Source organism: Panthera uncia, chromosome F1 (assembly GCF_023721935.1).
Source record: "Panthera uncia isolate 11264 chromosome F1, Puncia_PCG_1.0, whole genome shotgun sequence".
Classification (NCBI taxonomy): Eukaryota; Metazoa; Chordata; class Mammalia; order Carnivora; family Felidae; genus Panthera; species Panthera uncia.
The window spans coordinates 31,683,399-31,704,865 of NC_064813.1; the positions used below are offsets into that span (position 1 = coordinate 31,683,399).

Consider the following 21,467-nt stretch of genomic DNA (forward strand, 5'->3'; position numbering starts at 1 on the left):
GTAGGCATCATTAGCCCATTAACAGAGAAATTGAGACTTGAAGCTTATTAAGCAATTTGACCATGGTCAAAGATCTAAAAAAGGAAAGAAAGTGACCCCAGATCTCTTGGATTCCAAAGCTCACACTCTATTCTCTGTACTATTGTATTCTCTTAGTTTTTAAATAAATTGCTATAAAATGTTGCTCTATTTTCTCCAACAACTTTATGTCAATGGTCACCTACTTCTATTTAAAAAAAAAAAAACAACTTATTTCTCATTTCTCTTTATTTCTCATTTCTCTTTATTTTCAAGGAATTAGTATAATTAAATTTATTTTTCGTAGTGTCCATTGACTCTACAATATTTATAACTTTAGAGACATGACAGTTTAAACCTAATTACCTGTAAAATGCTTAAAAACATAAATAAATAAAGCAAACATTGGGTATATTAAGCAATGTTATTAAGAGATTACATGGTGTTATCCCAGCTCTACCACAAATCTCTTTGACCAAATCATTTAACCTTTCTGGGCTTTTATTTTCCTCATCCACAAAATGGAGACAGTAAAATTAACACCCTCTGACTAACGCACTGAACAAATGAGACAACAGATGTAGAAACGTGTATGAATGCTGAAGTGCTATACAGGCTCAGTGATGGTCATGCCTGTCCTGGAATACACTACTTGTGAGCATTAAATCCCTGAGACAGAGACTCCCTCGTTCGTCTCTGCATCCATAAATTAGTGGCTGGCACATAGTAGGTGCTCAATAAATACTCACTGAACAAACAGAATTTGGACTTTTATATGTAATCTATCAAGGTGGTGTTTATAATTTATTTAAATAGTCCATAAGTGGAAGACGAAAAATAAAAAGAACCTAAACCATCTGAGAATCAAACATGAAGATGCAGAGTAGTTTGGGGGAAGGTCATACTTTAAGACACTCTGCTCAATGAGATGCTGATAAAACTTGCACTGGAAAAGCAGATATACTTTTTCGCTACGCCTGCTGCTGGGCACCTCTACCAACTGCTCAGCGGTCAAAGCACAGAGCCATCAGTCATGGCTTTAAGCCCCGGTGGGCCAGGTGGCTTGGCACAGAGACTGCCCCCACCCTGATAATCCTCTCACAAATGCTGGTCTCTCATTATGGAGGGAAGGGCTCTGGACAACCATTCCCAATACCCAGAAAACATCTGATTTTGGAACAGCATGTTTGACTTGCATAGATGAGAAACTCCTACATGTGTGGATTCTTGAGGACAGCTCCTGTACCTACTCGGCGTCGTGCTGGAACAGTGCTGCGTCCCTTGTGCCAAGGCTCCATTAGAAGGTGCCTTGATAGATGGGAGAGAATTTCTCTCCTCACTTCATCTCACACCCTCCCGTCTCCTCTGACTCTTCAGCTGGGAGACCCTCAGGACACTAAGGATTTTCCCAGATTCCAAGAGCCAGCCCTAACCCTCCCCTTTTGCCATTCCTGGAGACAAGGATCACAGCCAAACCCCAAAGGTAACTCAAGTTAAGGTCTCCACTCAAACCCAGGAGAGGTGCTGGCAATTTCTTGGCTTTACTGACAGGACTTGAGTGACCAACGACCTTGAGGAAGAAAAGCACACAGACCACATTTTAGTTGCTAATGATATTGAGTCAAAGGCAAAATTCTGCCAGGCAATATTGCTGTCAAATAGGAAATGAAACACAGAAAACAGAACATACAAAACCAGCCCCTCCGATTTCTCTATGGACCAGTCTCATGGGACTGAGTGACCACACAACTATTTAAAGGAAATACACCATCTCAAATACATGCATCTCACTCTGTTGTAAAAACTCACTTGAGAAATCGTGAGGAACCTAAAATTTTAGCCCTCAGGTTTTACAGTAAAATGACAGACTGCAAGAAGGGCACCTAACCCCTCCGGCAACAAGAAAAAGTAGTCTGTGAAATATACTGCTATGACAATTACTGCCACCAATTATGTCCACTGCCAACTAGACAAGTAATATTATTACATGCAAATTTACATCATGATGGCAATGTGTCATAAGAGGACTTGGGCTACTGCCACTACCAAGCCTCTGTGAGCCCACTTACCTCAGTCCCCTGATACAGCCCTGCTCCCCACTCCCAGCTAAAGAACCAGGGCCGTAATAACACAGGAAGCAGCCTCGCCTTAGTGCCACTCGCTCGCTCACTCACTAATCAGAACCCAACTGGCACTTATAGGCTACCTGCATTGTATATCTTAATTAACTTCTTAGCAAATCTTCTAGCAATATACTGCAGCTAGCAACATTTCCCACAAATGTAATGACAAATGTTGAAATGCTTCAACAGGAAGGTCACAGGCGCTGCTTTCCTGAAGTCTGGTGGGCTGAGTCTCCCATGTAAATAGTCTCACTGGGAACTACCTCCCTGCAATGGGGCAGCCCTCCGTAATCCAAGAAGGTTATCTGCAGGTCACAGTCAGCTCCCAGGAGAGGTTGGGCATTCCTTCCTAACTCGGCAGAGTCCCTCATCTTTGGGCTTCTCACACACAAGGAGCAACTCTAGGGAAACAGAAGGAAGAGGGCAGAGAAGGGAAGAAGTCCACATGCAGGAAAACAAGTTGGAGAACAAATGTCTTCTGGGGACAACAAACGGTGGTGGGGTGGGAGATTCATTTTTCCTAGGTTTTTGTGACCACAGACCAGTGGCCTCTCCATCTGGTTTGTATGCCTCTAAGCCTACCTTATCAGATTGCTTGTTCTTTGTCAAAAAGCCACCCTCCAGGCCCCTCCATACTTGGACTGGTTGAGCTCATCCTACCTCTGTCCCTCTGTGGCCCCATCCCCTAGGGACATCACTAAAAGCTCCCGCTGAAGTTCTCCTAGGACCCAGTCCCTGTGACCCATGTGAATACTCAGATATACTTACAGCCACTCGTGGCCATTATTCAGGTAGCCTAGAGTCATGGCAAATCAGGGAGGAGGAGTCCTTAGGATTCACCTAGCCCAGTCCAGTGCCTCCTAAATTTTAATGCATATACAATGTCCCCAGGAGATCTTGTTAAAAAGTGGATTCTGATTCGGTAGGTCTTGAGGTGGGACCCAGGATCCTGCATTTCTAACAAGCTCCCAGGAGAGTCTGACGCTGCGGTTCCTCAGACCATAATTGGAATAGCAAGGATCTAAGGCAAGGCTCTTGCTAAATACAGGCATTTCCTATATTAAAGTAAAATATCATATAAAAAGTAAGTAAGGAATGCTAGTCTCCATTCCCCATAAGCTAGACACAATGACTGTATTAACAAGTATAAATATGTGTTATGATACATGAACTTCACACAAAGTACCACAGAGCAGAGGAATGTGCAATCCCTTGCTGGGTGGGAGAGGAGCACAGCTCAGCAGAAAAAGCAACACTGAAGCTGGCACTGAACTGTAGAGCGAGCGGCGTCTTGTCTGGAAGAAGAAGGAGGAGGAGCACTGTGAGCTCTACAGCACCAGGAGGCCAGCACCAAGGTCATGGGAGTCTGTGGGTGAACCGGGTGGGCTAGACCGAGGAACAAAGACTAGTCCCGTACTGCTGTAATATAAGGTGAGTGATAAGAACTTGAAATAGTAGGTTGGAGCCAGGTTTGCATGTCATACTTAAGGATAAAACACTATTTTCAAGCAAGACAGGCAGAGAATTAGTCTTAACTTTTACCCTGAAAGCTAACTATAGTTCACAGTACTTAATAGAAGACAGAGTATCCATCTTGTTCAGCAGGTAAGCAGTTGGACCATATCAGAACCTTTTGTTAGCATTTCCAGAGAAAAGCCTTTGAATGTCTACTACAGTCAGGTGGGTCAAAATTAAGGTGCCGGGTTTTGAACCTGTAGCTATAGCAGACTAAAATCTCAGGATTTACAAAGTGATGACACCAAACGTTTTTGCCTTTCTGCTTGGTGTAATAGGAAAAGGAAACCTACTCACTCGTGGTGCTAATTGAATGAATTTTCACATACTCCTCTATAAGCACATGCATTTATGCATCTAAACCTTTCTTACTAAAACGATTAGGGTTTAGATTTCAATACAGCAAGAATGTGCTACCTAGGTGATCTTGGACACCTGACTTACCACTCTGGGTCTCAGACAGTGATGGTAACACCTAAATCCTTACTCAACTATACTGTTATAAGACTAAGTTAATTCAAACAGGGAATTTTTAAAAACTAAAACAATGTATTCCGTTCCCAGCAATCCCTAGTTCCTTGTCCAAGCACTCACAAATTCAGAACTATATCTAAGTGAATCAGATCTTAGAGTATTTTTCTCTGTATTAGAGAAAGAACAGCCCCCTCTACCTACAAGAGTTGGGCCATAAAGCTACCTGCCCTAGAGAAGAATATGTCAGAAGAGAAGATAGGAGGAGAAAGTAGAAAACCTACCTCTTGTGACACAGTGAACTGTGGGAAGACATGGAAGAGGATAGAAGACCTCAGAAACATGTCCTAAAAGGGAAGGTTATTATACAGGTGGAGGTAAAAACCCAAGCAGAGAAGCTCTGGCTTTCCTTTCTGGTTGGAGCTGAGACACCACCTCTACAGGATGCTCTCTACATTAGGCAGAGTGAAGGAAAGAGCCTTGCTGGCACTGCTGAGCCTCCTTCAGCAGTCTTACGGCAAGAAGAGACCCAGAAGTTCCTGTGTTGAAGGTAGTAAGATATGGGCCAGTAAACCTGGTTTAGGTGGTTTAGGGATACCTGTGATGAATGGCAAGTGAGCCCATTGCAAAGAGTAGTGCACAGCCTGGCTGGGGCATGGCTGAGACTTAGAGGGGTGTTCCTAGTCAAGAAGAACTGAGGTGAGGCCACATCAGGAAGAGAGGAAGTCTGAGCCCTAACCACACCATGTGGACCAGCTTCCCCTCATTAGACCACATTCCTGGGATCAGATCAGACCCACTCTCCTCTGAACCCAATTTAATGGGGGTTTTGCCCCCACCACTTCACTGAGACTGCCGTTGTCAAGGTCACCACGACATGACCTCTGTGGGAACCAACTCCAATGTCAATCCTCATTTTCCTTTACTACTTTAGGTTGGGATCTAAAGAGAAGACTAGACATGACAGAAAAAAGGAGCAATGAACTTAAAGATAAGCCAACAGAAAGTATCCAAATTGAAACACAAAGGGCGGGGGGGAAGATTTGGTGGGCAGGGTGGGGTGGGGCAAAAACCAGAACCTAGCATCAAAGAGCTGTGGGATAACATCAGACAGTCTGACACATGTGTCACTGGAGTCCCAGAAGGAAAAGAGAATGGTAGGAAAGAACTATTTGAAGAGATGATGTCCACAAATTTTCCAAAATTAATGAGATAATAAACCATAGATCTGAGACCCTCAGAGAACTCCAAACAAAGTAAATACAAAGAAAAATACACCTAAGCACATCACAGTCAAACTTCTGACACTGAAGATAAAGAGAAAATCTTGAAAGCAGCCAAAGGAAAGAAAAAGCATAACATAGAGAGGAGTTACATCAGGCTTCTTGTCAGAAACTATGCAAGCCAGAGATAATGGAGAGACATCTTTAAGATACTGGGGGAAAAAAAACAGTCAACATATAATTCTATATCCAGTAAAGATGCAAAATAAAGACATTTTCAGAAAAAAAAGAAGTAAAAGTTCAGCCAGGAGACCAGAAGACTAAGGAAGTTCTTCAGGTAGGAGGGAGCATAATGCCAAATGGAATATTTAGATCCACACAAAGAAATTAATAGTACCAGAAATGGGCTGGGGAGAAGAGGGAATGAGGAGTTATTACTTAATGGGTATGGATTTTCTGTTGGGAAAAGTGATAAAGTTCTAGAGATGGATGGTGGTGGTGATTGCAGAATAATGTAAATGTACTGAATGCCACTAAACTGTATGCTTAAAAATGGTTAAAATGGTAAACATTATGTACATGTTACCACAATAGATGGATGCATGGATAGATAGATAAGTATGAAGGTGTTTAAAAAAATGAGATTAAAAAGCACAACTCTCGAGGCGCCTGGGTGGCTCAGTTGGTTAAGTGTCCGACTTCAGCTCATGATCTCATAGTCCCTGAGTTCGAGCCCTGCATCGGGCTCTATACCGACAGGCTCTGAGCCTGGAGCCTGCTTCAGATTCTGTGTCTCCCTCTCTCTCTATCCCTCCCACACTCTATCTCTGTCTCTCAAAAAATGAATGAATGTTTAAAAATTTTTTTTAAAAAACATAACTATCAAGATGGTAGCTTTAAATGCAACCAATACCAATAATTACATTAACTCTAAATGGTCTAAACACCCAATGTCAGAGATTGTCAATTTGGATAAAAAAGCAAAATCTAGCTCTATGCTGTCTACAAAAACCTCATTTGAATTATAATATTAAAAATAAAAAGATAAAAACATATCAAAAGAAAGTCAGAGTCAGGGCACCTAGCTGGCTCAGTCAGTTAAGCCTCCGACTTCAGCTCAGATCCTGTTCCTGCAGTTTGTGAGTTCGAGCCCCACGTCAGACAGCTCAGAGCCTGAAGCTTGCTTCAGATTCTCTGTCTCCCTCACTCTCTGCCCCTCCCCCACTTGCTCACACACTTTCTCTCTCTCTCTCTAAAATAAACATTAAAAAAAAATTTTTTTTTAAGAAAAAGCTGGAATCACTATATTCACATCAGACAAATGAACCTCAGTCGCTTAAGCATCTGACTTTGGCTCAGGTCATAATCTCACAGTTCATGAGTTCGAGCTCCGCATCAGGCTCTCTTCTGTCAGTGCAGAGCCTATTTGGGATCCTCTGTCCCGCTCTCTCTCTGACCCTCCCCTGCTTGCTCTCTCTCTCTCTCTCTCAAAAATAAATATTTTTTTTTAAAAAGAATACACTTATTTAAAAAAAAGAAAGAAAGAAAATCTGTGGGTTCAGTTATTCAAAATCCCCTTGGACATAATTTTCCCATTCCAGATGACACCTACGTAGCCCTGTTAGTTTCTTCAGGAGGCTCCAAAGGTTAGCCTTATTGCTTCCTTTTACACAAGCACCACTGATTGTCCATGATCAGGGTTTCACTCCTTCCCTGCCCATTGAGAACAGAGGACAGCTGGGGGGCACCTAGGTGGTTTAGACGGCTAAGCGTCCGACTTCGGCTCAGGTCATGATCTTGCAGTTCATGGGTTCGAACCCCACTTTGGGCTCTGTGCTGACAGCTCAGAGCCTGGAGCCTGCTTTGGATTCTGTGTCTCCCTCTCTCTCTCTGCCCCTCCCCTGTTCATGGTCGGTCTCTCTCTCTCTCTCTCTCTCTCTCTCTCAAAAATAAACGTTAAAAAAATTTTTTAAGAACAGTGGACAGCCTCTACCTTATTCTCCTGTCCCTAAAACAATGAAGGTCCTTTAAATTTTTGTTTTGTTTTGTTTGGTGGTGGTGGCAGCGGTTGGTTGGTTTTTAGGCTCTAATGAAGAAAAATAGAAGAAATGTTTCCTTTACTCACCCCCGTTTTTTTGCCAGACCCATTAAAGAAATATAAATTCCCTCTTGGATTCTAATGGAAAGTCATTCAATAGAGAAAAGATTGAAACATTCACATTTTAAAGAAAAGTTAAAGAACCTAGAATGCATGCTGTCAGAAGATGGGCCCAGAAAGAGCCTCGGTGTAACAGAGGAAATGGATAATATGGCCAAAGATGGCATTTTCTATGGCCAGAAATGCAGTTTGAATGGTAGGTTAACTACTGGAAATAAGTTGTTAGACCCCCACTTCACATGTAAGCCAATTTTTCTTTGATCTCTTCTTCAAGGGTGTGGGGGCAGGGGAGATCATGCATCTTTCACTCAGGAAATACCTGTTTGTTGAGTGACTACTATGTGTCAGGCACCATATTAGCTGACATCTCAGGCTCAGAGCTGGACTGGAGCCTTTCCTCAGCCAGTCCCGTCATTGCCCACTGCTTCCCCAACCCACAGGCAGTGGCTTACCCACAGGCAGATTTCTCTGTCACCTCTGGCTTTGCTAGATTTTCAAGCACAAAAAAAACAAAAAACAAAAAACACGAAGAAGCTACCACTTTCCAAGGAACTACTAAGCACTAGGCTCAACCAACTGTCACATCCCCCCCTATGCGGCAAGTACTATTATTATGTCCATTTTAGAAACGAAAAGCTAGCCCGGGGCATTTTCATTATTTGCCCAAGTCACAGAGCTAGTAAGCAGCAAGCCCTTTGTTAGCAGGCTGCCTCCAAAACGAAGTGACCTCTTATTAACAGCACCTGTTCCATCCTTCCCCCTTTGTGTTCGCGCTGCCCCTGCTGCCTGTCCAGCAGTGCTGACACACATGGTATATGTATTTCACCAACTCCATGCTTCCATCTGGCCCTGCAACTTGAAGCCAGCTATGATTCAAAGGCAGGACTACCGCAAAGCCAGCAATTTGTATAGCTAGTTTTCATCATCTACCACAGGCCTTAACCAACTCTCCATCGAGGGACCTAAACTCTTCTGTTGACCTAAAAGCTGATGCAATCAATTCCTCACTAAAAGAAGGGGCTCAGGCTCCTCCCCAGCCCCAGCCCAAAGATCTCCCCACATATTAAGGTCTAGCAGTGCCCAAATTTCTATGGGATAAGCTGTGATACATGAGTTTGCCTATGAAGACCTGAGAGCATCATAATTCAAGAAAGGCAGAGGGCAAGCTGTGCGAGATGCCTGAGATAATTGAAATTGACCCATAACTCACCAGCCACCATGGGAAATTCTATCACTTTGCACACTTTGCTTCCATAGCTAAAAATCAAATCAGGGGGACATGATCAGACTTCTAATTTGAAACCTCAGACATGCAATGTCATCTTTAATGACTCCCGGCAAAAGATGCTCATTACAGATCTCAGCCTATCTAAATTAAAACATGAAACCTAAAAATTAAGCAGAAAATTCTCAATTTCTCAGGTCTAGACGGCCACAGAAAAGTCACAAGTGAGAATACACATATTCCTTAGGGTTTTGTTACATCTGCAAATATCCGAGCAGGATTTATATGAAAGAAGGTTACTAGAAGGAAAAACAAAAACACTGAGTCCTAACATTCAGGTATGGGCCATCTAAGTGAATAGCAATTTTTCATGACCAATTTAAACTAACTAGGATGTCAAGGAATGTTATCTCTCTGTTGATGGCCAATTTCATCTGTTCTATGACGTAGTGCTCAGATTCCTCTGATACAGTAGGCTGCTGGATTCAAGTCTTCTTTCACTGCTAAGTGAACTGAAATATGGGGCAATCAGTCAGCATGATTTTCAGGTGTGTAAGCTGCCTTTAAAATGGGAGGCTAAAAATTCATCTCTCATCATCAGCTCTAAACTTCACATTCAGTGTGGATTTTCTAGAAGGTCAGGTAACCACTGGACATTCTGCACAGCCTGTTTTTAAACCTCTTCCCTCCACTTCCTATCCACTCCGCCCCGTGTGTCACCATATGAGTGGCTGCCACTGTCCAGAATAACCTGCATCACCAGCTTTCACATCTGTTCATAACTCAATTCTTCTCAGACCTATATCCAGGAAGGGGAAGAAATTCCCTGTCTGCAGCAAGGCCTCAATAGATGGCCCAGAAATATTAATGTAAAATTCGATGTAAATAGAAACTACAAATTCACAACTTTATTTTCCCTCGACGTGCATTTTACAGAGAAAGGTTAGAGACTGGGGACCAGGCCCACTGTAGGGTTAGGCTACTAGAGCCTGAACACAAACATGACAAACTTCCTTTGAAGGGCAGAGGCACATCTGCAAAAAGGGAAGCTCTTTCATTCTTTTTTCAATTCGAAACTACTTCTTCTGAGCCTTAAACTGTGAGTTATAGTACAGAGTTGACCTCCCTTCCTTTCTTAATGTGGAACAGTTATTGTATGGAAACAATGAAGGCCGAGGTGTTTCTAAGTATAACTGGCAAACTGGAAAACCCTTCAGCAAACTAAAAATTGTGAAAGGGAAAATCTACACACCCATGTTTGCCTAGAAAAAAGCCAGGATAAAAGTCTAGGTCACTCCCAGGAAAGACCATGTTTGTTATTTCATCACATGCTCTTGTAAACACTTCCTCCTAGGACCACATCACTCCGGGGGCTCACCCAGAGCCTCCACTCACAGTAACTTGTATTACTCTGTCACCCGTTTGTCTTAAAACTGGAACTGGGAGGGAGGAGAGAGTGTTTCAACAACATGGAGTCTACACGATTTGAGTTTAGTTCTAATCAAACATGACAAAGGTCTTGGCAGATAAGCTCTCTCTGCCTTTGTTGTGTATTTACAACAGAGGGTTTGGGACCGAAAAATAATTAACTGAAATAATAAAGGACAAGAAGACACCTACTCTGAATGTGAAATAGAGTCAACAGTCTAAACTGCTTCTTGTGACAATCAATGGGGCAGAGATTTATGGACAAGGAGCCTAGAGCCAGCATGCCCAAGAGTCAGAGTTTTGTTTTTTTAATTTTTTTTAATGCTTATTTATTTTTGAGAGAGAGACAGAGTGTGAGTGGGGTAGGAGCAGAGAGAGAGAGGGAGACACAGAATTCAAAGCAGGCTCCAGGCTCTGAGCTGTCAGCACAGAGCCTGATGCGGGACTTGAACTCACGAACCGTGAGATCATGACCTGAGCCGAAGTCGGACGCTCAACCGACAGCCACCCAGGCGCCCCATTCAGAGTTTTTTAACATGCCAATCAAGACTGGAGAAGCTCTTTAGAAGAATATGCTTCCTAAGAAATGCATTAGGGCAGCATTCACAAAGAGGGAGAGCAACCATGCTAGATGCACACCAGTCACTGATGATGTGACCCCAAATCATGCTGGGTCCCAACCCCCTTATTCAGTACATTACTTTCACGTAGGTCAAAAGTTAACAGAGCCTCCCGACCAGGCTCACCTTTTAACCAAGAACTACTCCATGGCCCCCTGGCTAGAGAGAACCCCTTTTCTACCATTTTCCAACCCTGTCATTAAAACTGGGCAACCTATGATATTTGATGAACTAATTAAGAGCAAATCAAAGCAATTACTTAACATTACTTGCAATAACCACATGAAATTTCTAATCCCAATAAGCAAACTGAACCAATAACAACATGCATTTACAGAGGCTTAAAAAAAACTCAGCATCTATAATCAGTTATAATGGAAAACCAGGATGTTGCAGGCTATCTACCCCCTTTTTAAAAGCAACATCAGATATGGTAATATTCACTGAGCTCTTCCTCTACCCGGGCCCTGGCTCTTCTGCCTACAGAGATGAAAGACTGAAGGCACCCTGTGAATGAGCCAGAATGGCAACTGTGGGCAGGGCCAAGCCTAGGGTGAGGGAAATGGAGGTGCCTAAAAAGTGCTAATTCCCATGATTGCCCAAGTCCCCAGTCTGAGCTTCGTACATTAGGTTTGCAATGCAAAACCAAGCCCTGTCACATGTTACATACTAGAAGTGCTAAGAAACACACAGCAGCAAGCAAGCCCATCTGGAGAACAACAATAACAAACAGCAGGGGGGCTGAGGGATCTTTTGGAACAAAAGCTCCGGCCAACCATAAGTTCATGGGGCAAAATCAAGAAGAGTAAGAAAACTCGCAAAACACATCTGTCTATCCATGGGCACCAAGTACAGGAATAATAAAAGGGTAAAAGCTAACATTTGTAAACATCTACTGTGTGCCAAATGCCTTAATAGCATTAGCTTATTTAATATTCAAAACAACTCTTGAATGTGGGCATTATTACCCTCACTATTATTATTACCATTTAAGAGAGAACTAAAACTTAGAGAAATTTAGTAAATTGTCCCATATCTGAGAGCTAGTAAATGCCAACAGGGACCTATGCTATTTTCCTAAGTCTGTTTTTTTTTTTTTTTAATTGACACTCCCACATATACAGAGGTCATTTTCAAGGAAAACAGAGAGCAATAAAATGGTCAGTATCTTGTAGCATATCCCAAGCTATTAAGAAACCATTGAATCACAACCCTTTGTGCATCTGTACATAAACTCGGAGAGAAACTATTATTTCACCTATCTTCATAGCCTGACAGTATTTTTGAGTGGTTCAGAAAGCACGGATTGCCATCCTATTAGACAGATGAAGAAACCCAAATGCCAACTATGGTCTGAGTTGAGGGACAGAGAGTGGACAGTGGCCCAAACCCTTTGAAGCTCGCCAAGCCATGGCTCCTCCCACTGGACATCCCCAAAGGGCTTTAATAAACCAAACTACTGACCTCCACATCCCCGTGAAACTGAACATGGTGCTCACACAGCGAGGGAGGGGTGGTGGTGTGAGTCCATCCAGGCGCATGAGCAGAGCTGGGACACCAAAGAGAACCAAGTACTTCAGATAGAAAAAGATCACTTGAGCCAATGCCAGTCCTCCTGAAAGACAGAGGGACCCATCAGACACAGAGGTAAGCAGTAGAGCAATCTCCTGGGAAAGATGCACCATTCCTGAAAACACACCGTCTGTTCCCACTTCTCCACCCCTCCCTTCTCTTCTCCTTACCTCACACATTACAAAAAGTTTCCCACGTTGGTTTTGAGCAATGAGAATTTTGGATTAACAAATAATGAAAACTCCTTTATTATTGTAATGGGCAACAGGACCTCTTAGCACTGATGCTTTAACAGACACTACACTTAAAAGCATTTTATATATATACTTATGCATTTAAGTTATATATGTATATATATGTGTATACACACACACACACACACACACATTATGGTTTTTAAAAAAAACTATTTGTAAGGGAAAATCCTCCCCAAATCTTTCCAAAATTTCATGAGTTCGCATCCACTAGGATGACTAAAATCAAAAAGTCAGATCAACAAGGGTTGGTGAAGATGTGGAGAAACTGGAACTGTGACATACTGCTGGCAAGAACACAAAATGGTGCAGCCACTTTGGAAAACAGCTTGGCATTTCCTGAAATTATTAAACTTAAAGTTATCATATGACCCAGCAATTCCACTCTTTGGTACATACCCTAGAGAAACAAGAAGAGATGCCCACACAGAAACCTATACCCAAATGTTTGTAGTGGCATTATTCACAAAAGCCAAAAGATAAAAACAACCCAAATATGCATCAACAGAATAAACAAAATGTGGTAAATCCACACAATGGAACATTATGTTGCCTTACAAAGGAATGAAATACTGATATATACTACAACATGGATGAATCCTAAAACACCATGCTAAGTGAAATAAGCCAGTCATGAAAGGCCACATATTATATTCCATTCATAAGAAAGTTCAGAATAAGGTAACAGAAATAGAAAGTTGATTACTGGCCCCAGCACTGGAGAGGTAGGGGATGGGATTATGGGGGAGGCAGTGGCTAAAAGGTAGGGTTTCTTTTTTTTTTTAATGTATATTATTTTTGAGAGAGAGACAGAGAGCAAGCAGGGAGGGACAGAGAGAGACAGACAGACAGAACTGGAAGCAGGCTCCAGGCTCTTAACTGTCAGCACAGAGCCTGACACGGGCCTTGAACTCAGACTGCATGCAAGATCATGACCTGAGCTGAAGTCAGATGCTTAACCGACTGAGCCACCCAGGCGCCCAGGGTAGGGTTTCTTTTTGAGGTGATGAAAATATTATAAAATTGCCAGTGACGATAGTTGCACATATCTGTGCATATACTAAAAGCCACTGAATTGTATACTTTAAGTACGGTATGTGAACTAGATCACAACAAAGCTATTAACAAAAAAGCAAAACAAAACAAAATAAACCCCAGGAGAGCCCAGGCTACAATGGTCTCTTGGCCTAAATTGAGCCTTTCCAGAATGAGAACAACACAGGATGTGGACACTGGGCAAGATGTGAGGTCTGAGACAAATGCTCTGGCCCACACAGGCCTCTGCCTGTCCCCAGTGGGAACGACCTGTTTCTGCAGCTGGGGCTTGGGGTGCTCTACCAACCACCACCTCTCCTCTGGCTCCCTGTCTGGCCGCTTTGACCTCTGTGCCCTATGCCCGATGGGGTACCATGGATCTGGGCCAGATACTGGCCCCCATTCACACAGGCCTCAGCACATAGGTGAGGAGATGTGGCGGGTTTGTCAGAGCAGTGCTCACAAGGAGAAGGTTGAGGGCAAAGTGTATGTGGAAGCCCTTGAGAAGATAACCAGCAGCCACGTGCTGTCCAACCTCAAGAGCGCCTTCTCCAGTGTGTGGGAAATACTGCAGGGCAGGTTGGTGCAGCTGAGCAGGATTATCTGTGGGATATTCAGAAGGAAATAACTAAGCTTTAAAGAAGTACTAGCAGAAAACATTATTGTTTGGATCTTTCCATATTATACAAAGATCTTGGAAAGAATGTCACTACAATGGAGAGTGTGGCTGTAAATGGCAATTCTGTGCCAGAAGAAACACATAAGTCTGAATATATAGTTTGGGCAAAGGCAAATGGTGGTTTAAATCTGAAAGCCACATGTCCTACAAGGAAAGAACCAAATAATCACTCTGTCTCCTTCCCAATCAGGAGTGGTCAAACAGGTTCTTCAGACCTTGGAAACCAGACTACAAACATACGTGTTAAAAGAGCTGGATATAAAATAGTAGCATTCTTGGATGTGTCTGATAGCCGTCAAGAAAGAAAAGCTGATGTGTGTGTGTATAATTATATGTCTTAAGTGTGTATATATACACAGTCATCAAGAAGCGGGACATATGTGCTAGCAACGCCATCTAAAAAGTGGGAGCATAAAACCACACTGAATGGGGAAGAAATCTATTCCACTGGCCAAGATGGCAATGAAGGGGACTCTAAAATATTCTAAAATGAACCACCAGACTCTAGTCAGAAAATTCCCAGAGCTAAAAGAGGCAGGGCACAAATTAAAGGGCACAAAGCCTCCAAAACTGAAGAAGTGAAGGCATTTGAAGACCCAGGGAAGACTGTGCAAGGTTACAGCCACTGGGAGCTCTTTTACATATGAAACATCAGAAACTTCTTTCCCCCATTAACAGCCTGCAAGATCAGGGAGAACAAGCTACTTCCTTCCCAAATACTGCCTTCAATGTGATGCGGGTTTTGTACACTTATCACGTATGAGGCACAGGAATTAAAATCTGTCAGATTCTCGGGGCACCTGGGTGGCTTAGCCGGTTAAGTGTCCAACTTCGGCACAGGTCATGATCTCATGGTTCGTGGGTTCAAGCCCTGTGTCAGGCTCTGCGCTGACAGCTCAGAGGCTGGAGACTTTTATGGATTCTGTGTCTCCCTCTTTCTGCCCCTCCCCTACTCATGCTCTGTCCCTGTCTCTCTCTTTCTCTCTCTCAAAAATAAACAAATTTTTTAAAAAAGCCCTTAAGATTTTTTAAATGGTCTATTCCATTTAAATACTCTATAATTTCAATTCTAGCATCCTTTCATCTATATCATGCATGAGGAAGTAGCATTAACACTGCTATTACACACTACCTTACAGGTGTTTTTGTACTTACCTGTATTTTCTACCACACTGCAGATTGCTCAAAGCCCATGACCACATGATTGAACATCAGGAGTTTTAATAGCACATGCCCAATAAAGAAGAGCTTGTCTAGTGAGAAGTTCTTCCCATGGATAAAGGTAAGGGTCCAAACTGTACTGGATCCTCTTAAACTGTTAGATACCCCTATAGACTCAAACAACTTAGCATCTGCCTAATGAAAAGTCTTTATGAACCCAGAATGGGTCAAGCTGTGTCTTACCAGAGTCTGCCAAGGATTGGGGAGAATTTGCCACAGACTGGAAAAGAGGCCCCTGGACTCTGTTGACTGGCCAGCTGCATAGCTACCATCTTTGTACAGTCAAGCCCTGCCCTCAAGACTCTCATAGTTTAAGACACTGATTCTAGATTCACTCTGTTTCAAGAAGCATGCTGTCTCTGCATTGTTTTCTGTGCCCACCAGCTTATGTGCCCTGACTCACTGCTGCACTCCAACCTCCAGCCTATGCTGGGCTCTCACCTCCATCCATGGCCTGACTTTATCCCTGTACCTTTTCTGCTCCAAGGAAAATAACCCCAGCCACTTTTAACTTATCTATATCTAATCTACTCTAGATTTTGCTTAAATGCTCCATGACTAAGTCAGTGCAGATTCAGGCAAACTAGACATTTTGTAAAAGTTTCTTCTTATATTAAGTTCTTTATAACACTGTCTCATGCCTACAGTTAACAATACTGTATTCTACATTTTTTAAACAGATCTCGGAGTAAGTGTTCTAGCACAGTTTTTTAAGAACCTTTTATTATATAAGACCTAGGATACGAATCAGATGTATAAAGATTAATCAAGAAGATCTGAACAAACCAATTACCAGCAAAGACATTAAATCAATAATTTTAAAACTCCCAACAAACAAAAGTCCAGGACCAGATAGCTTCAGAGGCAAATTCTACCAAACGTTTAAAGAATTAATACCCATTCTTCTCAAATTATTCCAAAAAATAGAAAAGGAAGGAAAACTTCCAAATTCATTCATTAACCTGATACCAAAACCTCATAAAGACACCACAAAAAAAAAAAAAAAAAGAGAGAACTAAAGGCCAAAATCTCCAATGAACACAGGTGCAAAAATCCTTCACAAATCCAACAATACTTTTAAAAAAATCATTCACCATGATCGAGTGGGATTTATTCGTAGGTTGCAAGAGTGGTTCAATATTCACAAACCAATGTGATACATCACATCAATATGAGAAAGGGTAAGAACCATATGATGATTTCAGTAGACAAAGAAAAAGCATTTGACAAAGTACAACATCCATTCATGATAAAAACCCTCAACAAAGTAGGTTTAGAAGGAACATACTTCAACATAATAAAGGCCAGTTATGAAAACCCCACAACATCATCCTTAAGGGGAAACAACTGAGAGTTTTTCCCCTAAGGTCAAGAACAAGACAAGGATGTCTGCTGTTACTGCTTCTATTCAACATGGTACTGGAAGTCCTAGCTTCAGCAATCAGATAACAAAAAGAAACAAAAGGCATCCAAATTGGCAAAGAAGAAACAAAACTTTCACCATTTGCAGATGACATAATGCTCCACACAAAAACCCTGAAAGACTCCACCAAAAAATGGCTAGAACTGATAAACAAATTCAGTGAAGTCCCAGGATACAAAATCAATGTACAGAAAGCTGTTGCATTTCTATACACCAATAATGAAGCAGCAGAAAGAGAAATTAAGAAAATGATCCCATTTATAATTGCACCAAAAACAATAAGATACCTAGGAACAAAACTAACCAAAGAAGTGAAAGATCTGTACTCTGAAAACTATAAAACACTGATAAAAGAATCTGAAGATGATCAAAAATGGAAAGACATTCTAGGCTCACGGATTGAAAGAACAAATATCGTTAAAATGTCTATACTACCCAAAGCAATCTACACATTTAATGCAATCCCTAACCAAATACCACCAGCATTTTTCACAGAGCTAGAATCAACAATCCTAAAACTTGTATGGAACCACAAAAGACCCTGAAAGCAATCTTGAAAAATAAAAGCAAAGCTGGAGGCATCAAGATTCTGGACTTCAAGTTATAAAGCTGTAGTAATCAAAACAGTATGGTACTGGCACGAAAATAGACACACACATCAATGGGACAGAACAGAACACCCAGAAATCAACCCACAATTATATGGTTAATTAGTCTTCAACAAAGAAGGAAAGGATGTCCAATATAAAAAAGAATGTCCCTTCAATAAATGGTGTTGGGAAAACTCAACTACTTTCTTACACCATACACAAAAATAAATTCAAAATGGATGAAAACCTAAACGTGAGACATGAAACCATAAAAATCCTAGAAGACAACCCAATAACTTCATTGACATCAGCCACAGCGACTTTTTTCTAGATAGGTCCCCTGAGACAAAAGAATCAAAAGCAAAAATAATCTACTGGGACTACCTCAAAATAAAAAGCTCCAGCACAGCAAAGGAAACAATCAACAAAACTAAAGCACAGCCTACAGAATGGGAGAAGATATTTGCAAATGACATATCCAATAAAGGGTCAGTATCCAAAATACACAAAGAGCTTATAAAACTCAACACCCAAAAAACAAATAATCCATTAAAACATAGGCAGAAAACATGAACAGACATTTCCCCAAAGAAGATATCCAGATGGCCAACAGACACATGAAAAGATGCTCATCATCACTTACCATCAGAGAAATGCAAATTACAGCCAAAATGATCTATCGCCTTACACCTGTCAGAATGGCTAAAATCAACAACATAAGAAACAGCAGGTATTGGAGAAGATGTGGAAAGAGGGGAATCCTCTTACACAGTTGGTAGAATGCTAACTGGTGCAGTCACTCTGGAAAATAGTATGAAGGTTCCTCAAAAAAATAAAAATAGAACTACCCTATGACCCATCAACTGCACTACTGGGTATTTACCTAGAAAATACAAAAATACTCATTCAAAGGGATACATGCACATTTTTTCTACAATATATTTAAGCAGTAATATTTACAATAGTCAAGATGTGGAAGCAGCCCATGTGTCCGACTGATGAATGGATAAAGAAGATGTGGTATAAGATGTAAAAGATCTGTATGCTGAAAACCATAGAAAGCTTATGAAGGAAACTGAAGAAGATACAAAGAAATGGAAAAACATTCCATGCCCATGGATTGGAAGAATAAATGTTGTTAAAATGCCAATACTACCCAAAGCAATCTACACACTCAATGCAATCCCAATCAAAATTGCACCACCATTCTTCTCGAAGCTAGAACTAGCAATCCTAAAATTTGTATGGAACCACAAAAGACCCCGAATAGCCAAAGTAATATTGAAGAAGATGACCAAAGTGGTAGGCATCACAATCCCAGACATTAGCCTCTACTACAAAGCTGTAAACATCAAGACAGTATGGTACTGGAACAAAAACAGACACATAGACCAATGGAATAGAATAGAGACTCCAGAATTGGACCCACAAATGTATGGCCAACTAATCTTTGACAAAGCAGGAAAGAATATCCAATGGAAAGAAGACAGTCTCTTTAACAAATGGTCCTGGGAGAACTGGACCGCAACATGCAGAAGAATGAAACTAGACCACTTTCTTACACCATTCACAAAAATAAACTCAAAATGGATGAAGGACCTGAATGTAAGACAGGAAACCATCAAAACCCAAAAGGAGAAAGCAAGAAAAAACCTCTCTGACCTCAGCCGCAGCACTTTCTTACTTGACACATCTCCAAAGGCAAGGGAATTAAAAGCAAAAGTGAACTATTGGGACCTCATCAAGATAAGAAGCTTCTGCACTGCAAAGGAAATAATCAACAAAACTAAAAGGCAACCGACAGAATGGGAAAAGATATTTGCAAATGACATATAGGATAAGGGGCTAGTATCCAAAATCTAGAAAGAACTCACCAAACTCCACACCTGAAAAACAAATAATCCAGTGAAGAAATGGGCAGAAGACATGAATAGACACTTCTCTAAAGAAGGCATCCAGATCGCCAGCAGGCACATGAAAAGATGCTCAACGTCGCTCCTCATCAGGGAAATACAAATCAAAACCACACTGAAATACCACCTCATGCCAGTCAGAGTGGCTAAAATGAACAAATCGGGAGACTATAGATGCCGGAGAGGATGTGGAGAAACAGGAACCCTCTTGCACTGTTGGTGGGAATGCAAACTGGTGCAGCCGCTCTGGAAAACGGTGTGGAGGTTCCTCAAAAAAAATTAAAAATACATCTACCCTATGACCCAGCAATAGCACTGCTAGGAATTTACCCAAGGGATACAGGAGTGCTGATGCATAGGGGCACTTGTACCCCAATGTTTATAGCAGCACTTTCAACAACAGCCAAATTATGGAAAGAGCCTAAATGTTCATCGACTGAGGAATGGATAAAGAAGATGTGGTTTATATATACAATGAAATACTACTTGGCAATGAGAAAGAATGACATCTGGCCATTTGTAGCAACGTGGATGGAACTGGAGAGTGTGATGCTAAGTGAAATAAGTCAGGCAGAGAAAGACAAATACCATATGTTTTCACTCTTACGTCGATCCTGAGAAACTTAACAGAAGACCAGGGGGGAGGGGAAGGGGGAAAAAAAGTTACAGAGAGGGAAGGAGGCAAACCGTAAGAGACTATTAAATACTGAAAACAAACTGAGAGTTGATGGAGGGTGGAGGAGAGGGGAAAGTGGGTGATGGGCATTGAGGAGGGCCCCTGTTGGGATGAGCACTGGGTGTTGTATGGAAACCAATTTGACAATAAATTATAAAAAAAAAAAACTGCCAGAGTAAGTTTACCAACAAACTAGTTTCTGAGAGTGCACTATGGCATAATAATAACAGCTACTGATTATTAAGCACTTACTATGTCTATATGCCAGTTTGCCATCATCAGATTTCATTTTCAGAACATACCTCTCTGTGGATATTATTACCACCCACATTTCACAGACAGGGACTTGGACATAGAAAGTTCACAAAACTTGAGTAAGAGCACACACCACTAATAAGTAGTAGAGTCATGACTTGAATTTGGCTCTGCTGCCTCAGTGCACCATATTTACTAGACTCACATAAAAATCTGAGAGCAGACTTGACAGAAGAGAGTTCGTGAGAGGCAGACCAGATGGGCAGGATAATGACGGGGCTGTTACAGGCAGCCGAAGAAGATATTCCAAGCAGGAAAAAAAATGCAGAGACAGAGCTCTATAGACCCTTAGGAAAGCCAGCTTCAAGGAGAACACTGTAAGCAAAGATGCCCAAGAAACAAACACACAAGGTAGTATGCTGTGGTAAGCAACTCCAGATTCGTAGGTCTGAGAATTCTGATCCTCTTAGCATCAGAATGAGTGTGTTATTAATTCAGAGAGTTTACCTCCCAAAATGCTTAATCTTTGGACATATGGAAAAGTCTAATTTTGAAGGCTTTCTTCTTACTAGGTTTAAATCTAGGTTGTCTTAACCTGTTTCTGGGCAGGGGAGTAGAATATTAATTCCTATTTGCCCAATCTCTTTAATTATAAACTGTTAACATCACAGCGGGGAAGGCTATAGTCACAATAAATCACACTTAAGGTCAAAATAATTGTTTAGCAAAAATATTGAATACTTCACAAAACATATCTTAAAGTAAAATCAAGGTGTTCCAGAAGCATTTTTATATGGCAAAATAAATTTTTAATCTTTTTTTCAAAACTGACTATAGTAGCATAACAGAACAGGTCCTTCCCTATCCCAAACAGTGCGGGGGGAAAAAAAACCCTACGCAGAAGCAAAGCACGCGTGCCCACGTGTACACACGTACACACACACACACACACAAAACGCCACATAAGATTTAATGAAGTAAGGTAGGAACAGGAGGAGATTTATAAAGAGCCAAATGACCCGAAAATTCTAAAGAGCAAATTTTCAGGTGAAGACCAGGTATAGATTA

General features: G+C 41.5%; 1 protein-coding gene across 1 annotated transcript in view; it reads right to left on the minus strand.

The window, feature by feature from the left end:
- Nucleotides 1–21,467, minus strand: part of HHAT (hedgehog acyltransferase) — a 314,228-nt gene that overhangs the window by 179,106 nt on the left and 113,655 nt on the right. The window contains exon 8 of the mRNA XM_049634210.1: nt 12,246–12,396. Within this exon, the coding sequence (XP_049490167.1) occupies nt 12,246–12,396 (151 nt within the window). The remainder of the gene's footprint in view (nt 1–12,245; nt 12,397–21,467) is intronic.